The sequence below is a fragment of the Archocentrus centrarchus genome, chromosome 18 (assembly GCF_007364275.1).
Source record: "Archocentrus centrarchus isolate MPI-CPG fArcCen1 chromosome 18, fArcCen1, whole genome shotgun sequence".
Lineage (NCBI taxonomy): Eukaryota > Metazoa > Chordata > Actinopteri > Cichliformes > Cichlidae > Archocentrus > Archocentrus centrarchus.
This window is the reverse complement of record NC_044363.1, coordinates 20,033,176-20,050,559: the sequence shown is the minus strand read 5'-3', so window position 1 is coordinate 20,050,559 and position 17,384 is coordinate 20,033,176. Positions and strand designations below refer to the sequence as shown.

Here is a 17,384-nt window from a genome sequence, read left to right as displayed (position 1 = left end):
AAGAGTGGAGATTTGCAGAAGGAGTGTGGGTCCCAAACAAAGAAAGGTCAACCGGCATTGAACAATTCAGAACCATCTCGCTGCTCAGTGACGGCAAAGATATTCTTCAGTATTGCCTCATGCTGTTTGACTGAAAACCTGCTCAAGAATGGCTACATCAACCCCTCCGTGCAGAAGGAAGGGATCCCAGGGGTCTCTGGCTACCTGGTACAAAGTGGAATGGTGACACAACTGAATAACAAGGCTCAAGAAGGGAAAGGAGACTTAACTGTGTTATGGCTTGACCCAGTCATTGCATACACTTCCATACCACAAAAGCTGATGGAGGTGTCACCTCTTGGGACAGTGACGTCTGACCAGCATTGGCTCAAGAAAGGGATCATTGTTGGATGCACAATCACTGTGACACTCCTTTCTCTAGCCATGAATATGCTGGTCAAGTCAGCTGAAACAGAGTGCAGAGGCCCCAAAAGTCTGGAGTTTTGCAACCACCTATCATAGCTTACATGATGACTTGACAATAAGAACTTTATCAGTCCCAGCAATCCAATGGATCCTCCAAGGCTTGAAGAAGCTAATCACCTGGACCAGGATGCAATTCAAGTCAGGTCAATCAACATCCCTAGTTGGGAGAAGAAGGAAGGTAACAGACCACTTTTGCTTTACACTGGGAGGAACTCAAATTCCATCAGTAAAAGAGAACCCTGTGAAAAGGCTTGGGAACATCTTTGACTGCACCCTAAAGAACACAACCTCCATGAGAGCAGCAAACTAAAAACTGAAAGGATGGTTGGCAGATACTGACAAAACCGTGACCAGGTGCTAAGGGTGATTACTGAGACCATCAACCAGAGCAAATATCTTCAACCATCAAAACGCTGAATTACATCCAAGGGCCCAAGCCAAAACTCAGGAAGGCCTCCTAGGAACAGCATGTGACTGGCAGATGAGAGTGGACCCGGGTAAACAATTTAAGTTCCCAAAGACCATTGCAGAGACCAGCCTCAGGCCAGACATAGTGCTATTCTCTGAAACATCTAAAAAGGTGGCTCCTTTCTTTGAGTTGTAGAAGGCGATCGGGAGGAAGGCAGAGAAGAACACAGAGCTGGTGGAGGACTGCTGCGAATAGTGGTTGGCACACACACTGCATGCCCATTGAAGCAGGGAACAGGGGTTTTGCAGGAAGATCACTATGCAAGGCCTACGATCTCCTGGGCAACACAGGAGCATGGAAACAAAACAAAACGAAACAAAACAAAACCATAAGCCATCAGCAGACTTTCAGAAACAGCAGAAAGGGCCTCAAGTGGCCATGAATCACGAGGGATGAAGGTGGTCTAATGTTACTTGGACACAGGCCAGGAACTGATCACTCTCATGACTCCAGGTACTTTACTGAAGACGTGTCCGAGTGCATCAGAAGATGTATGTTTCTATCAATATGTTTATTAACTCCAATGATAACCAGCTCTAAACATGGCACTGATTTGTCTATTGAAGGAAAGTGTAAACAAATATAGAGGGAAAAACTCAGTTTTTTTTCTGTTTTTTTTTTTAATTCCTCCAAAGCTTTTGATGGTGTAAATAGCAGAAAGTTATTGGCTGAGTCAAAGAGGAGAGCCAAAATTTGTGAGAGTCGTGGCTTACTGGTATGACAGCCAGAAGCAAAATGGGGTGATAGAATTTCAGTCCTGTTTTGGATGAACAATGAAGTTACACAAGGAGGAATCTTGTCCCCAGCTCTTTTTATTCTTCATGTTGATGATTTGCTGAAGAAGTTGAAAGCCTGTAAAACTGTCTGCATGATTGGCAGGACTCTTGTGAACCATATTGTGTACACAGAAGACCTTTTTGTCTTAAGTCCTCGTAACGCTGGTCTCCATAGCAGCCATGATGCCTCTAAGAGTGTTGTCATGATCTGAAGAATCAAAGAGAACAAACTTCTAAGATTTGCTCATTTGAAACTGGTAAGAGACCTTATCACTGTCTGTAATACGATCACAAATCTTGGACATCTTATTGCTGATCAAATGAAAAACGAATATATTTGCTTGTGGAACAACAAAAATGTATACTCGTGGACAAGCAAGTTTACAGAAACCTTAATTAGCTTCTAAAGGTGCCATGAGATTCTGATCCTCTGTAAAAAACCTTAAGACAAATGAACATTTTCACTGTGATATTTTAATCCTAACATCTCTGAGCTTTGTCTCCTCCCTGCATGTTTCCAGATGTTCATTCAGCAGCGTCTCTCACAGTGAGTCCTGACAGAGTGCAACACTTCACCTCTGACTCTGTCTCGCTGACCTGTGAGGGAAACTCTGCTGAGTGGAGAGTGAAGAAGTTCACTGAGGATGACCAGCTGAACTCTGACTGTAGGAGAAAGACTGGATCCACATGTAACATCAACACATCACAGTCAGGTACTGCAGTGTACTGGTGTGAGTCTGGATCAGGAGAGTTCAGCAGTGCAGTCAACATCACTGTACAGGGTATGTTATTATACACTTTCTTCTTGTATGTGAAGGATTGAGACATCACATGAGCATTAGTCCCAGCTTTGCTGTATGTGAAGTAATTCTATGTGGCAAAACAGACAAAAATGAGAATTTCAGACAATTTTAGGCGTCTCACCAAAGCAGCAAAATATTCTTGGTTGTTGGTCTCATAATGGTGAACATCAGCAAATTAATTATTTAAAAATCATACAATGTGGGGCGCCTGGGTGGCTTAGTGGTGAAGCCAGTGACCACATACATATGTTGCGGTGTGGGCAGCGCGGGGTCGAGCCCCGGCCCGTCGCCAATTTGCCCGCGTGTCTTTCCCCCATTTCCTGTGTCTCTCCACTGTGGCCGCTGTGGCCAAAAATGCAAAAAAAAAAAAAAATCATACAATGTGATTTTTCTGGATTTGCTGTTTTCTGGATTCTGTTTCTCACAGTTGAAGTGTACCTACTATAAAAATTACAGACTTTTCCATTCTTTGCAGGTGGGAAAACTTTTTTGCAAGTTTTCCCACTCTACTGTATGTCCTCATTCTCTCTAAAGCTAGCAATCCGCACCTTAATTCTCATCTGTGGCTGCAACTAAATATCATCATCATCATCATTACAGTCCCAGTGAAAACTTCTACCATCACAGTTTCCAAAGAGAAGTCACAGATTTTTCCTTATTGTGATGAATGTTTGGTTTATGGAAATTTTTTGTGATCTGAACTTAACCTCTTCCACCCTGGAGCTCCTTGTACTGGGTCTGTTATTAAAAAGCAAGTGGGGCCAATTTTTGCAGGTTGCTGAGTGCAGCACATTTACTGAGGAGGCTGTATAGCACTACTGTGACTAAATGAATGGAGCATTTGTTGTGCTTCATTCCTGTTGCAGCAACAATAACCCAGACCTTAAGAGGAGAAGGTTTCATGTCACAGAGCAAAACAAGTACTGTAGAAATTATTTGGTTTGTTATTAAATGTCAGCTTTTTCTAAAAGTCTGCACCAGCTGATGTGACTGAAACAGTTGTGTTTGATTGTGTCACAGATGATCCTGATGGTCCTATCCTGGTGAGTCCTGTTCATCCTGTGACTGAAGGAGCTTCTGTTAGTCTGAGCTGCAGTTTGAGGACACAAAAAATACTTTCCAATGTGTTTTTCTACCACAATGACAAACTTATTCAAAATGATACCAAAGAGGAGCTGAAGATCTCTGCAGTGTCAAAGTCTGATGAAGGTTTCTACAAGTGTGAATACTCAGGAAGAGAGTCACCACAGAGCTGGATGTTAGTTAAAGGTGAGCAGGATCAAAGATTTGATGAATATTTGTAAATGATTTTCATGCTTGAGAAGAACCATTAGATTATCTGTTAAGGCTTGAGGTCACCTGGCTCTATTTTGTGAGAAAATTATTTAATGAAATATCCAATATAATTATAGTTTATTAATACTTAATTATTGTTTGTTGTTACAGTCTCTGTTTCAGGAGCTGGAAGCTCTTCATCTTCTTCTGTGTGGCTGATTGTTGGACTGGTTTGTGGAGTCTCTCTCCTCATTTTTCTCCTGCTCTTGTTGTTTATCCGCAGACAGTCGAAGTGTGAGAGCCTCTTCTTTTGATGCTGTATTTGACAGTTTATTTACTACATACACTTTAATTATTCAAACATATACATGCATTCTCATCTCATGGAGCAGTTTATCATCACAAAATGATGTAATAACATATGTCTCTTTCACAGATTCATGCTTCACCAGGTTGGTAAAATACTTTGTATTATTATTTTAACCACACAGTACCAGGCAATAGTTTAGACACACTTTCTCAATGTTTTTCTTTTTTTCCCCTTTTTTCCCTACATTGTAAAATTAATACTGAAGTCACCCAGACTGTGAAGGAACACTTAAAGAATCACGTAGTAAACTAAAAAAAGGGTTAAAAGAAAACAAAATATGTTTTAGATTTTGGATTCTTCAAAGTCGGCACATTTTGCTTTGATTACAGCTTTGCACACTCTTGGCATTCTCTCTTTCAGTTTCATGAGGTAATCACTTGAAAGGGTTTTCCAACAGTCTTGAAGGAGTTCCCAGAGGTGTTGAGCACTTGTTGGCTGCTTTGCCTTCATTCTGCAGTCCAGCTCATTCCAAACCATCTCAATTGGGTTTAGATCAGGTGATTGTGGAGGCCAGGTCATCTGACACAACACTCAGTCACCCTCTTTCTTGGTCAAATAACCCTTACATAGCCTGGGGGTGTGTTTGGGGTCATTGCCCTGTTGAAAAACAAATGATGGTCCCACTGAGCACAAACCAGATGGGATAGCATGGTCGCTGCATAATGGTGAGGTACAGTAGCCATGCTGGTTAAGTGTGCCTTGGATTTTGAATAAATTGCCAACAGTGTCGCCAGCAAAGCACCCCCGTACCATCACACTTCCTCCTCCATACTTCACAGTGGGAACCACACATGTAGGAACCATCCACTCACCTTTTCTGCATCTTACAAAGACATGGAGTTTGGAACCAAAAATCTCAAATTTGGACTCATCAGACCAAAGGACAGATTTCCACTGGTCTAATGTCCATTCTATGTGTTCCTTGGCCCAAGCCATTCTCTTCCTGTTGCTTTTCTTCCTTAGAAGTGACTTCTTTGCAGCAGTTTGACCATAAAGTCCAGATTCACACACTCTTAACAGTTGATGTTGAGATGTGTGAGCTGCTTGAACTCTGTGAAGCATTTACTGTAGTTGAACTCTTATCTGGGGTGCTGTTAACTGGAGGCTTGTAACTCTGATGGACTGATCTTGTGCAACAGAGGAAACTCTTGGTCTTCTGTTCTTGGGGTGGTCCTGATGAGAGCCAGTTTCATCATAACGTTTGATGCTCTTTGCGACTGCACTTAAGGACACTCTCAAAGTTCTTGAAATGTTTTGGATTGACTGACCTTCATTTCTTAAAGTAATGATGGACTGTCGTTTTTACTTAGTAGTTCTTGCCATAATATGGATTAGAGCATTATTCCAATAGGGTTATTCACTGTATACCACTTCTTCACAACACAACTGATCGCCTCAAACACATTAAGAAGGCAAGAAATTGAAGAAATTAACTCTTGACCAGGCCGAGCTGCTAACTGAAAGCCATTCCAGGTGACTACCACGTAAAGCTGACTGACAAAATGCCAAGATGTGCAAAGCTGTGATCTAAACAAGAGGAGCCTACTTTGAAGAAACTAAAATATAAAACATATTCTGGTTTGTTTAACACTTTTTGTATACTAAATTATTCCATATGTATTTCTTCATACTGATGACTTCAGTATTAATCTACAATGCAGACTATTTTTAAATAATGAAAAACCTAATGAGAAGGTGTGTTCAAACTTTTAACTGATACTGTATATCAGTTACTTTGAATTTATTGTATTTATTTCATGTTTTAGGCTGAGCCAGTCTGAGATTCACAGTTCGGGCTCCACCACAAATCATGAAATCTACCAGAATGTAGATCACGAATACGACTCTCTTTATCCTGGTGAGTATTGAAATCTTCATTATCATTGTTAATATTGACTTTACATTAAGTCTTAACTAATCCTAACATTTTGTGCTCATCATTTGTGATCAACCATCCATCCTCTTCCACTTTTCCTGTTCAGGGTCGGGGGGGCTGGAGCCTATCCCAGCTGACATAGGGTGAGAGGCAGGGTACAAGGTTGCCAGCCTGTTGCAGGGCTAACACAGAGAGACAGACAACCATTCACACTCACATTCACACCTATGGGCAATTTAGAGTGACCAGTTAACCCAGTCCCAGTAACTGCATGTCTTTGGACTGTTGGAGGAAACCCACGCAGACACGGGGAGAACATGCAAACTCCACACAGCGAGAGGCCCAGGCCAAGGTGGAATCAAACTCAGGCCTAGATGTCAGTCTAGCTGTGAGGCAGTAGCGCTAACCACCATGCCACTGTGCTGCCGCCTGACACATGCACATAAAAGCATAAACATGATTTTATCTTAAACCTAACTGAAAGACTACACAAATCTTATTGTTTCGTGTTATAACAACACAAACAGTAACACCATGTGTTCATGGTATGAAAATATCTTATGGTCCTGGAATTGATCTAACTTGTTTTGATATTGAACAGCTCTAAAAATACCACGAATTTCATTCTTTGAGCCTGAAAATTGATGACTTTTAATAAAGTGTCCCAAAATACACAGAAATGCAAACATTTTAATTCAGAGTACCCACAGTGGGTTTTCTCCAGGTACTCCGGCTTACTTCTAGAGTCCAAAGAAACATGTTACTTTAATTGGTTCTAAAAATGGTCATTTCAAATTGTTTGTACGCGTGAGATTAAGTGTGCAGAATAAAGAACTTTTTGAATACATAGTTAAAATGCAATTTGTTGTTGAAAGTGCTCTGAGTGGTCAGTAAAAGTTCAGAAGTGTAATATAAATGCAAGCATATTGCATTTATATTACTGTGGGTCCTCTTCCACAGTGTGGGTACTCTGCACCTGCACACACAAGTATCCACAATGCAAGAAAACAATTCAACAATAAGCAAAGTATAATCCATTTATTCTGACCTTACTAATATTAAACTAACTAATATTCAACTGAGATTAAAACAGAAATTTAAAAAAATGGTTGGGGGAGTCTGAAGTCACCTGAGCTGCCATTTCAGCGAGTGTAGGAAACACGTGTAAATCCCGCAGCACTCCTACCACTGCTTTGAGTAGTTTGCAATAAGCAAGTTTTGTGCTCTACATGTTTATTAACACTGAAATCCATCCATCCATCCATTCGCTTCCGCTCATCCTGTTCAGGGTCGCAGGGGGGCTGGAGCGAGAGGCAGGGTACACCCTGTACAGGTAGCCAGCCTGTCACAGGGCTAACACTGAGAGACAGACATCAATTCACACTCACATTCACACCTATGAGTGTGAATTACTCACATTATATACTTATAAATGGTAGTTATGAGGATTTTCTTGCCATTTTCACTTTTAGGAAAATATATTTAAATCATCATTGATAGTATGTTTTCATGTTTTAGGTGAAACAGATGTTTTTCTCCAAAAATGAGTATTGTAAAACCTAAAACATTCACTCTTCCCGCTCTGTGAAACATTAATTATTAATCTTTAATTTATGTCAGACAGGCTATTCATACATTCAAAATAGATCAGTAGTTCAAAATTTGTTGTAGACACTTATAATAAGGAAATTCTCGGCCTGGGTCAAAATGGACCCAAGCCATACTGTGAAGGTATAGAATCTGAACAGTATTGTATGTAATGAAGCTGTAAATGGTTCAGAATATGCTTTGAAAAGCACAGAGGAGATAGAGATGAAACGAAGGGAAAAAAAAATCCATGTGATATGTTTACAGTCCTGTAACCATGGAGCAGATCAACAGCAAGATGTCACATGCTCTCTTAGTGAGTTGGAAAGATGAATGAATAAGCAAGACACATGCAATGTAATAAATAAATAAACATGGTTTAGGAGCAATTTAGCAATGCATATGTCATGATCCCGGGGTTTAGACTTTTGGACTTTCAGTTGTTATTTTTATGTTTTCTTCTGACTTTTAGTTTGTTGCAGTTTTATGTCCTTTTTTTACAGTTATTTGTTAGATTTTTTATACAGTATCTATATCCTCAGACCTGTTTCTGGGTTCTGTTCATGGGTATAGTTTGTTTGTATTCTGTTCCTTGTTTCAGTTTCTTTTACGTCCCCCATATTTCCTCCTATCTTGCTAAGTCTCCACTGCAGTGTTGCTGTTCCTTGTTTTACTTCCTGTTTAATTTTCTGGTCTCTTGACTCGTGAACGTTGTATTTAGTTTTGCTTCCCCGTCTTGCTTTCTGAACGTTTGATATGTTTCATATTTGCCGCAGTGGTATTGTTTTCGGCTGATTAGGCTCTTGACTATATAAAGCTTTAGCTTGCCTGTGTTCATCATCGTGTCATACTGTCATTCACCGTTTGCCTCCTGAACATTGCCTGTACCTGTTTGGCTTTGAAGACTTTGTTTTCACCTGCTGCCTGGACTTTCTGTTTTGTCAAACAAACATAATTTTTTTTGCTGACCTAAATGCAGCCTTTGAGTCTGCGTTTGGGTCCACAATGTATGACAGCTTATAAAAGTATTAAATCTTTTCTTTTGTGGATTCCTCTGATCATCTTAACAGTGGAGCATCTTAAACCAGAGGAGGGTACTGTTTACTCTGCGGTGGGAGCTGCAGGTACAGTCACAACAGCCTCATTCAGTGTTTGTACTGAAATGTGTCATTTCATTATATTGCAGATAATAATAGGTCAACATGGAGTTTAGTTAATCACTCACCAAGTTTAGCTACTACACGCTACCACTACACATCAGCAGAGTTCAATCAGCTTGTCTGTTTTAAATACAGTATTATACCATTACCCATCTATAAGTCCTCAAATGAAATATGAAAATTAAAATGTTGGAAAAAACAATTAAAACCTAAAAACAACTTCTTTAAAGATTTTGGGTCAATCTCTTCATCAGGTGAGAGGTTAATTTCACGGTTAGAAGTTCAGTTCACACTTTGTTTTATTTATTGTTTTCTCCCTCATGGACAGATTTAGTTCTGCTCCCAGGTTCATGTATCCAAATCTCTACATATCCAGTATTCAGTATGGTTCAGCTCATTGCTCAGTTTCCTGAAACCTCCTTAAGCTCTGCTCTGAAGCAGGGCCCTGTATTAGGATGCAGGCTTTTGGCGTATCCAGGCAACTCCAGCTTTAACCCTGGGTTTTCTGCACTGAGGTGGCTCACTTCTTACCGGGGTAAATCGCCATGGTAACTTATCCTGCAAACAGGTTAGGGACCAGATTAGAAATCAGGTATGATTTCACTGCCCAATGACCAATCGGTTATCCAGAAAATGGGTCACTTGGGTTTCTGCCGGGAGAGTGGGAGGGGTTTTTCAGTAGTATCTCAAAACTTTGGAATTTTTTTTTCCTGACGAGCATCAGTAATAAATATACATTTGTACACACAACATTATTCCTTTTTTCATGCTGTTAACAAGTTTATTATTGTATAAGACTTAAAGATCAATAAAATTGTAGTGTTAAAATGTGATCCTAAAACAGGACAGCAACACTGTATTTGCTGAGTTCATATCAAATTTGCACATAGACTAAGCTCATGTTTGAATTCTGCTTTTAATAGTTAATCTTGACTCTGAAACCCTTAAACAGCGCTGAGTCTGCAGCTGAGAGAATAAAAACTGAAACTGTCGAGAGCAGGTTATGTTCAGGTTATGGACCGTAAGCTTTAATGTTTAAATACATCCAGTTTAAAGTCTCAGAGCTCTAATGTGCAGCCATCACCTTAGAAATAAACAGCAGCTCTGAGAACGCTCAAAAATTATTCACTGGAATTAAAATATTTTGTTTGTTTTTTTCCAGTTCAGTGAGTTAAGTCACCAGATTAATAATTTGCTCTGGTATTAATTGCGTGTCCATTTTTACAACAGTGTTGCATTTTATTGTTATATGCTTATGTTTTTTATATAGATTTTTATTGGATAACAATTTGATAATGTCTCAGGAGTAGGTGCCACTCATAGGGATAATTTTCTCTGGAAGAAAAGTCATGACCGGTGAAAACATCTGTTTTGGATTAGTAACACTCAGGGTTGACTTAACAAGTCGTTAATCAGCTTTGTGTGATCATTTATCCTGATCGCCAGTATTAGGGTAAGAGAATCCAGGTAGCAGAGAGATAACCCGGGTATGTTGAACTCGCTTCATAGTTCAGGACCCTGGTGAACTTTCTCAGTTGGCTTAGCTCAGTCTTCCACAGAGTCTGAGCCAGACCACAATCACAAAACACACACGGCACATAAGCTGAGATCAAACCAGCAGCAGCTGAACCTCTAAATCAATATGCATCTAACAGCTTTGTTTCATATTTCTGATGAACAAATGTATCCTGAGATTTAACTTTTAGAAGTGTGATGCATGCTGAGGTTTACCAATGTGTTTATTTAGTCTCAAAAATCTAAATCATTATCTAAATTTAAATCTTTTTTTTCCTGGTTAATCTTCAGCTGAATAAGTATGCAAATGATGCCTTTATAGACAGTAGCATTAAATGATCTTTTCTCTCACAGGAACATCGAGTCCTGCAGATGATGCAGATGATACAGTTTATTCTGAAGTCACATTATGAAGCTCTCCTGGTAATTCTGCCAGCACGCAGGATGAGTTATTCCCCAAATTATTAAATGACTAACATCCTGAAACTTGGAATTTTTTGTCTTTTTGTGGTTGTCTTACAGGTCAGTGAGGAGAGCTGCAGCAGCAAAGCCAAAAAGAAAAGATTTTTATGAAGTCATTGTTGCTCCTCTGCTCCCCAAATATCAGACATGCTCAGTTTTTGTGAAAATGATATTGAATAATATGATGTAGACTCTTTCAGCATAAGGCATACAGAGGTCTATTTCTATTTCAAATCCATGCTCTCTATATTCAGCTGTTATTTTTATATTCATTTTGAGCTTTTGTATTAAACTTTGAATGTTTCCTGTTCCAACAGCAGTGAGAAAAAAGTTTGTGATTTTTAGCAGCTGATAGCACGACTTAAAGTCAGCAGTGTAACATTAGGAAGTACTGGTATGGACACCAACAAATACTTTTACTGCATGTGTTTAAAGACCTGCATCATGTAAAAAAGAATCATAGGACAGGTCACTGCTGTGTTGGAGACACATTATCTGCAGACACATTCAGGCTCACATTCACAGCCACGGCCACTTTAGAATCAGCAGTTAAACTGTGTGATTTTTTATCTCTGTATTTTTTTATTCTGTTCTTATGGCTGATGTGAGGTTCTACAGTATCATGTTTCTGTCTTCATATAATACTCTCGTACAAGTTGTACGAGTTATCTTTTACACAGGATGCTTTGTATTCTTTGGCCATCGCACTGCTGTTCTTTGTCAATAACCACTGCAGACTGCAGCTGTACTCTGTATTGTTTTTTTTTTGTTTTTTTTACCCCTGTGTAAAGACAAATGAAAACCTCACAAAGACAGGCTCTCTGTGTAGTTTGATTTATTTCAGATTTGGATAACACTTTAACATGCATGTCTTTGGACTGTGGGAGGGAGCTGGAGTACCTGGAGAGGGGCCACAAAACCCAGTCAAGACCTTCTTGCTGTGAGGCCACAGTGTTAACTACCACACTGCTGCACCACCCGGTGATTTCTTATTACATTACTCTGGAGCAGTGGTCTTATTTACCCACATACCTTTTGCACTAAATGTTCCCATAAATAATCCCTCAGCACCTGAGAATAACATCCTCTTTTCAATTTAAACTGCTGTATCAATAATGTCCATTTCAACATCATGTCATAGTTATGATCAAGTCTAGTTGCCGACTCATAATTTTAGCAGATCTGTCATTTGCTGCTTCTTTGTGTGACCTCATTGTTATGTTGCTCTTTAGGCTGATGTCTTATAGTGGAAATGATAAATTACATGTCTAAAGGCTGCCCCTGACTGCAGCAATGAATTTTATGTTAAACAAGGATATACTGTCCACTTTAACTCTCGTTGAAGCAGTAGTTGTTGACTATAGCTGCACTGAAAAGGGGAAAATCCACCTGTCAGCCATAATGTTCGGGTTTGTAGAGCACTTTATAAATGAGGACTGAGAGCCTGCCAGGTGTGCTGGCAGCTTTTTTTCCTCGTTGGGTTAGGTGCACGAGCCAGGCCGTGCAATCAGCTGGCAAAGCAGATGACCAAAGATGCCAGCAGCTCTATTGTATGTAATAAAATAGTCTCTCCCCCAAGCAGATCCAATCAGTTTACAACATGGCAGGTATCTACATGCGCATCACACCACAAGTATGTTTCTAACCGAAGCACGACTTTGGAACATCCATCAGCATGTCTGCAGGAAAAAAAAAGATCTTTATTACATACAGCAGTGCAGGCTGGTTCCCGACTGAGGCCTGGATCATGAATCACAAATCCAGATCTCCATTAACCCCGATCATATGAGTCCTCTGAACAGAGTGAGACCAGAGTTGCGGACTCCACTTGGTTGTTTTTGTTTTGAGATATTTAAAATATTTTATTCTCAGACTACATTCAAATTTGCACACTGCTATTTATGTATTTCTGTATTTTATTGTTGTATTCACCTAATACCTTTTATTGTCAGTGGAGACAGTTTCTGTAAAAATATCAAAGTTACTGCTTAAGCAGTCTCTACATGCCATATAGCAGTGGTGTACATGTATAAGGAGATGGTGAGCGAGAAGAAAGAAGTGGAGAAAAAGCTGAAAGGTTTGTTGCTCCGACAATTCGGTGAGCTGTGGTATTCAACAAAAACTGCTATTCCAACAGCCAACTACAAATTCTGCCAAATCAGTCATGATGTAAATATTTAAAAATATTTAGATTTATTTCACTCTAAACACCTGCCATCCAGTTTCTAACTACCTGGCTACTTCCTGTCAGTCATTTTACAAATCACATGCCACCTTACACATGAAGACTCGAGCAGCTGAAAGAAGCACATGCTGTACCAGGAAATGAAGACTGTAGCTGAGCACCTCCATCAGCAGCAGCCATCAGTGACTGCATGCAGTATGTCAGTTTGCCAGCAGGTGGAAAAGCAGCTAAAAGCACAGAGTTCTTATCCAGTAAGTCTCATCTCTGCATGTTTTTCCAGGCAGGTTGTGATCTGTATGTATCATAATGCAGAAATAATGTGCTCACTCACACAATCACAGATAATTTTTTAAAAAATTTTTGTTCCTTGTATTTATTAAGGCCAGAAACAAGTGTAGTTTTTATAAACATTCATGACAAGGAAATGATTTTAATATGAGGAAGCCCCCCCCCCCCCCCCCCCCCCTATTTTTTAGCCAAAACCACAGTTTTCGAAAGAGCTTAAAAGTAAAATAACATGACATATGTATATGCTTCTAAAAAAAAGACCCATCTGGTTACTGCAGGATGCTGCCTAGTAAGCATGTTTAGAGGCATGCAAAACAAAACAATTCTTACAGTCTAACCTTTAATAAACCAAATTCATCCATTTTATTAAGAAATAAAAAAGGGTTCTTCTTTGCTTCTGCCATGACTCAAGTTGACTACATAAATGCTTCTTAAGTTGCTGCTCAAACTGAGAAGCAGAGAAGGAAACACTCTGGACAACTGGCTGAAAGTTCAGCAGAGATCGTCATGACTTTAGACAACTGAGCAACAATTTGAAATCTCATTAAAACAATAAGTAAATATAAATAAAAAAAAATTGCTATAAAATAAAATCATCATGTTTTTATCAATGTGGAAACAAGAACAACTTCTCAAAGATGAGAGTGGCTGCTGCCGTTTTTTGCGCACAGTTTCAAAATTCAGCTTTGATTAAAAAACTCTTCTAAGATATTCATAACATCGAACCCAATCTGACCCTTAATGGATGTGACCTCTTGTATATGAGTACATGTGATAAAGTCAGTGATCATACCTTTGGTCTTACATACTGTATGTTTAACTGAAGGTAGGACTCATCACACCGTTGAACAAAGTCCTTAAGCACTGCGCCGTGGCTGCTCTCACTGTCCTGACTGACAATAACAGTCGTCTGCACACTTTAAAACAGCTGTTTTTTCAAATATTTGTGTACAGGATCCCTGTGGGGAGCCAGCACAGGAGAAGGCCTGAATGGATCCCTTTTTTCCAGACTCTTTAAGTCCTGTTAATTACAAAGTCAAGGTACCAAACTACAAGATTTTTACTGAGGTCAAACTGTTTTAAAAGTCTTCTGATTAACATGAGGCTGAATTAAGTACAGCTTATAACTGTCAGCTGAATATGAGAGTCGAGTGAGCTGAAAATAGAGTGCACATTAAAAACAGTTTGATGAACATCTGCAGCCGGGACGCTGTTAGAGGTGTTACATGAAAAATAGTTTGATTTTAATCCACATGTTCTTGTATATACGGCAGGTTCAAGTGCCAAATGTATGCAGTTATAGTTGTGGCTTAATTCTGAACAGCTGATGTGACATTTTCACACAAACAATTCTGCTCAATAATGTATTTTTGCATGTTTGTGTCCTCTGTCTTCCAGTTTCACTGATTTGCTTTATGTCAAAATCTGTTGTGCAACAACGGCGACATGAATGTTTTCATCTTCTGTGGTGAGCGAGAAAAGAAGGCTCTTTATATCCTGCTGCAGTGTTTGAGGGGATGGAAGAATGGATGGAGAAGCTGCCTGGATATCACCTTTAAGGATGTGGTGGGGGGTGGTGGTCACTGGCTGCCCTCCATTCATGCCTGTCCCAGCTGTGGCTTCCTGTTGGAGCACAATAAAGCTTATTGTAAAAGCATCGTCTGCCCTCGATGTAAAGTGAAACTCTGTTTTGTGTGCTTGTGTGTTTACAGAGAGTGTGTAAAGTCAAGTGTACCTTACAGGCCTTGCTCAGGAGGTGCAGCCCTCAGACAGACCTCGGTAGCTGTGTGGAGGAGGAAATAATCTTTTACTTTCATTTTACTATAGTTTGTGTGTGTGTGTGTGTGGGGGGGGGGGGGGGGGGGGGGTATCCTAGCTCAGAATCTGTTCCTCCTATCACAGATTAATCAACCTGGATGAAATTTACAATATAATGTGCCCAGGGTTCAATCAGCTTTTGGGGAGTATTTTTATGACAATCAAATACTTCCAAATTTTAAATATTATGTGTGGTCTCAAAATGAACAGTGACATTACATCTACATTGTTGTTTGTAAATACATAAAGCTGAACTATTTGTAGTGCAGTGGCACTTTGCGGTGACAGGAGTGTTTTGTCATGAATATCTGTAAATAAGTGTTCATCGAACAGTGATGCCAACAGCACCTGTAATTGACTACTTTGTCTTATACAATGAATATGTAGTTTGCAAAGAAGAAGAACAACAAATGTGTGTATTTACTATTAATTACAGTGAAATAATGAAGATAAAAATAATAACATGATAAATTAACATACGTCTGTGTTTTTGCACCCAGGCCTGGCAAAAAACACCTATAGGAAGGGTTTTTGTTATTCATGCAAAACAAATATATCTGATTTAATGACTAAACCCCCAAACAACCTAAATGACTGTGAAACCTCTTGTGTAAGATAAGAGTGAGAAGCTCCAAAAAAAAAAAAATATATATTTCTTTTGGGGATGTAAACAATAGATGGATGATGTGATACAGTATCATACTGTGTATGAAGCAGACAATCTTACTCAAAACTTGACTCAAAAATGGTCCTCGATGTGTTTAAGATTGAACTCATTTGAATGACTCATTTCAGTACAAACACTGAATGAGGCTGTTGTAACTGTACCTGCAGCTCCCACCTCAGAGTAAACAGGAATCTCCTCTGGTTTAAGATGCTCCTCTGTTAAGATGATCAGATGAATGAACACAAGAAAATAATACTTTAAAAAATGAAACTTCGTGAATGTTTTTTTTTTTTTTTTTTTTTACATTGCATGTGTTTCGTGTACTCACCCTCTGTTCTAAGATCTTTAAGCTCAATAAGAGAGTATGTGGCATCTTGGAGTTCATCGGCTCCTGAAATGTGCAGATTTTTAGTTACAGGATTGTAAACATCATATGAGATTAGTCTAATTAAATCAAAAATAAGTTTAATCTGCTCTGCTTTTCAGAACATATACTGTACCATTTCTATTGTTTTTCACTTGTGTGATTGACTCATAGAGGTCAGCAGTACCTAAATAAAAAACAAGCTAGAGTCACATTAATCATTTTAATGCAGTTACAGCAAAGATGAGAGCAGAGACAGAAGTACTGTGTGAGTCAAAAACAAGACTATCAGATATTTTAAATGTTCTTTGATAAATCTGCTGATCACGAACTGAACCTAAGAAATGTTATTGTTACTGGAGCCTAAATGAAAGTCAATATTAATAATGATAATAAAGATTGGTTTCAGTGCTGACCATGTTGTAGAGAGCCGTATTCATGAGTTTCACTCTGGTTGACTTCATGATTTGTGGAGGAGCCCAAACTGTGACTCTCAGACTGGATCGACCTAAAACATGAAATAAACACAATAAATTCAAAGTCACTGATGTATGTTTGAAATAATAATAAAAAGTATTTTACCAACCTGGTGAAGCATGAATCTGTGAAAGAGACATATGTTATTACATCATTTTGTGATGATAAACTGCTCCATGAGATCAGAATGCATGTATATGTTTGAATAATTAAAGTGTATGTAGTAAATAAACTGTCTAATACAGCATCAAAAGAAGAGGCTCTTACACTTGGACTGTCTGCAGATAAACAACAAGAGCAGGAGAATAATGAGGAGAGAGACTCCACAAACCAGTCCAACAATCAGCCACACAGAAGAAGATGAAGCGCTTCCAGCTCCTGACACAGACAAACAATAATTAAGTATTAATAAACTATAATCATATTGGATATTTCATTAAATAATTTTATTAAAGTTCTCACAAAATAGAGCCAGGTGACTTCAAGCCTTAAAACAGACAATCTAATGTTTCTTCTCAAGGATGAAAATCATTTCCAAATATTCATCAAATCTTTGATCCTGCTCACCTTTAACTAACATCCAGCTCTGTGGTGACTCTCTTCCTGAGTATTCACACTTGTAGAAACCTTCATCAGACTTTGACACTGCAGAGATCTTCAGCTCCTCTTTGGTATCATTTTGAATAAGTTTGTCATTGTGGTAGAAAAACACATTGGAAAGTATTTTTTGTGTCCTCAAACTGCAGCTCAGACTCACAGAAGCTCCTTCAGTCACAGGATGAACAGGACTCACCAGGATAGGACCATCAGGATCATCTGTGACACAA

At 39.1% G+C, this 17,384-nt stretch overlaps 1 protein-coding gene and 1 long non-coding RNA gene across 3 annotated transcripts in view; one reads left to right on the top strand and one right to left on the bottom strand.

The window, feature by feature from the left end:
* Positions 1-5,923: 5,923 nt before the first annotated feature.
* On the top strand, positions 5,924-11,451 carry LOC115796870 (uncharacterized). Of its 2 annotated transcripts, XR_004021354.1 has the most exons (4): positions 5,924-6,016; positions 8,692-8,745; positions 10,651-10,719; positions 10,819-11,451. It is a non-coding gene; the product is annotated as an uncharacterized LOC115796870 (long non-coding RNA). The 2 variants fall into 2 exon arrangements; XR_004021353.1 differs by lacking the exon at positions 5,924-6,016 and having other exon boundaries at positions 8,479-8,745.
* Positions 11,452-14,477: 3,026 nt separating this feature from the next.
* Positions 14,478-17,384, bottom strand: part of LOC115796814 (Fc receptor-like protein 5) — a 49,710-nt gene continuing 46,803 nt past the window's right edge. The window contains exons 9-17 of the mRNA XM_030753269.1: positions 17,125-17,373; positions 16,825-16,935; positions 16,667-16,682; positions 16,497-16,588; positions 16,217-16,267; positions 16,045-16,107; positions 15,878-15,931; positions 14,967-15,014; positions 14,478-14,854 (exon numbers count right to left, since the gene is read on the bottom strand). Coding sequence (XP_030609129.1) covers positions 14,968-15,014; positions 15,878-15,931; positions 16,045-16,107; positions 16,217-16,267; positions 16,497-16,588; positions 16,667-16,682; positions 16,825-16,935; positions 17,125-17,373 — 683 coding nt within the window. The 3' untranslated portion in view covers positions 14,478-14,854; position 14,967. The remainder of the gene's footprint in view (positions 14,855-14,966; positions 15,015-15,877; positions 15,932-16,044; positions 16,108-16,216; positions 16,268-16,496; positions 16,589-16,666; positions 16,683-16,824; positions 16,936-17,124; positions 17,374-17,384) is intronic.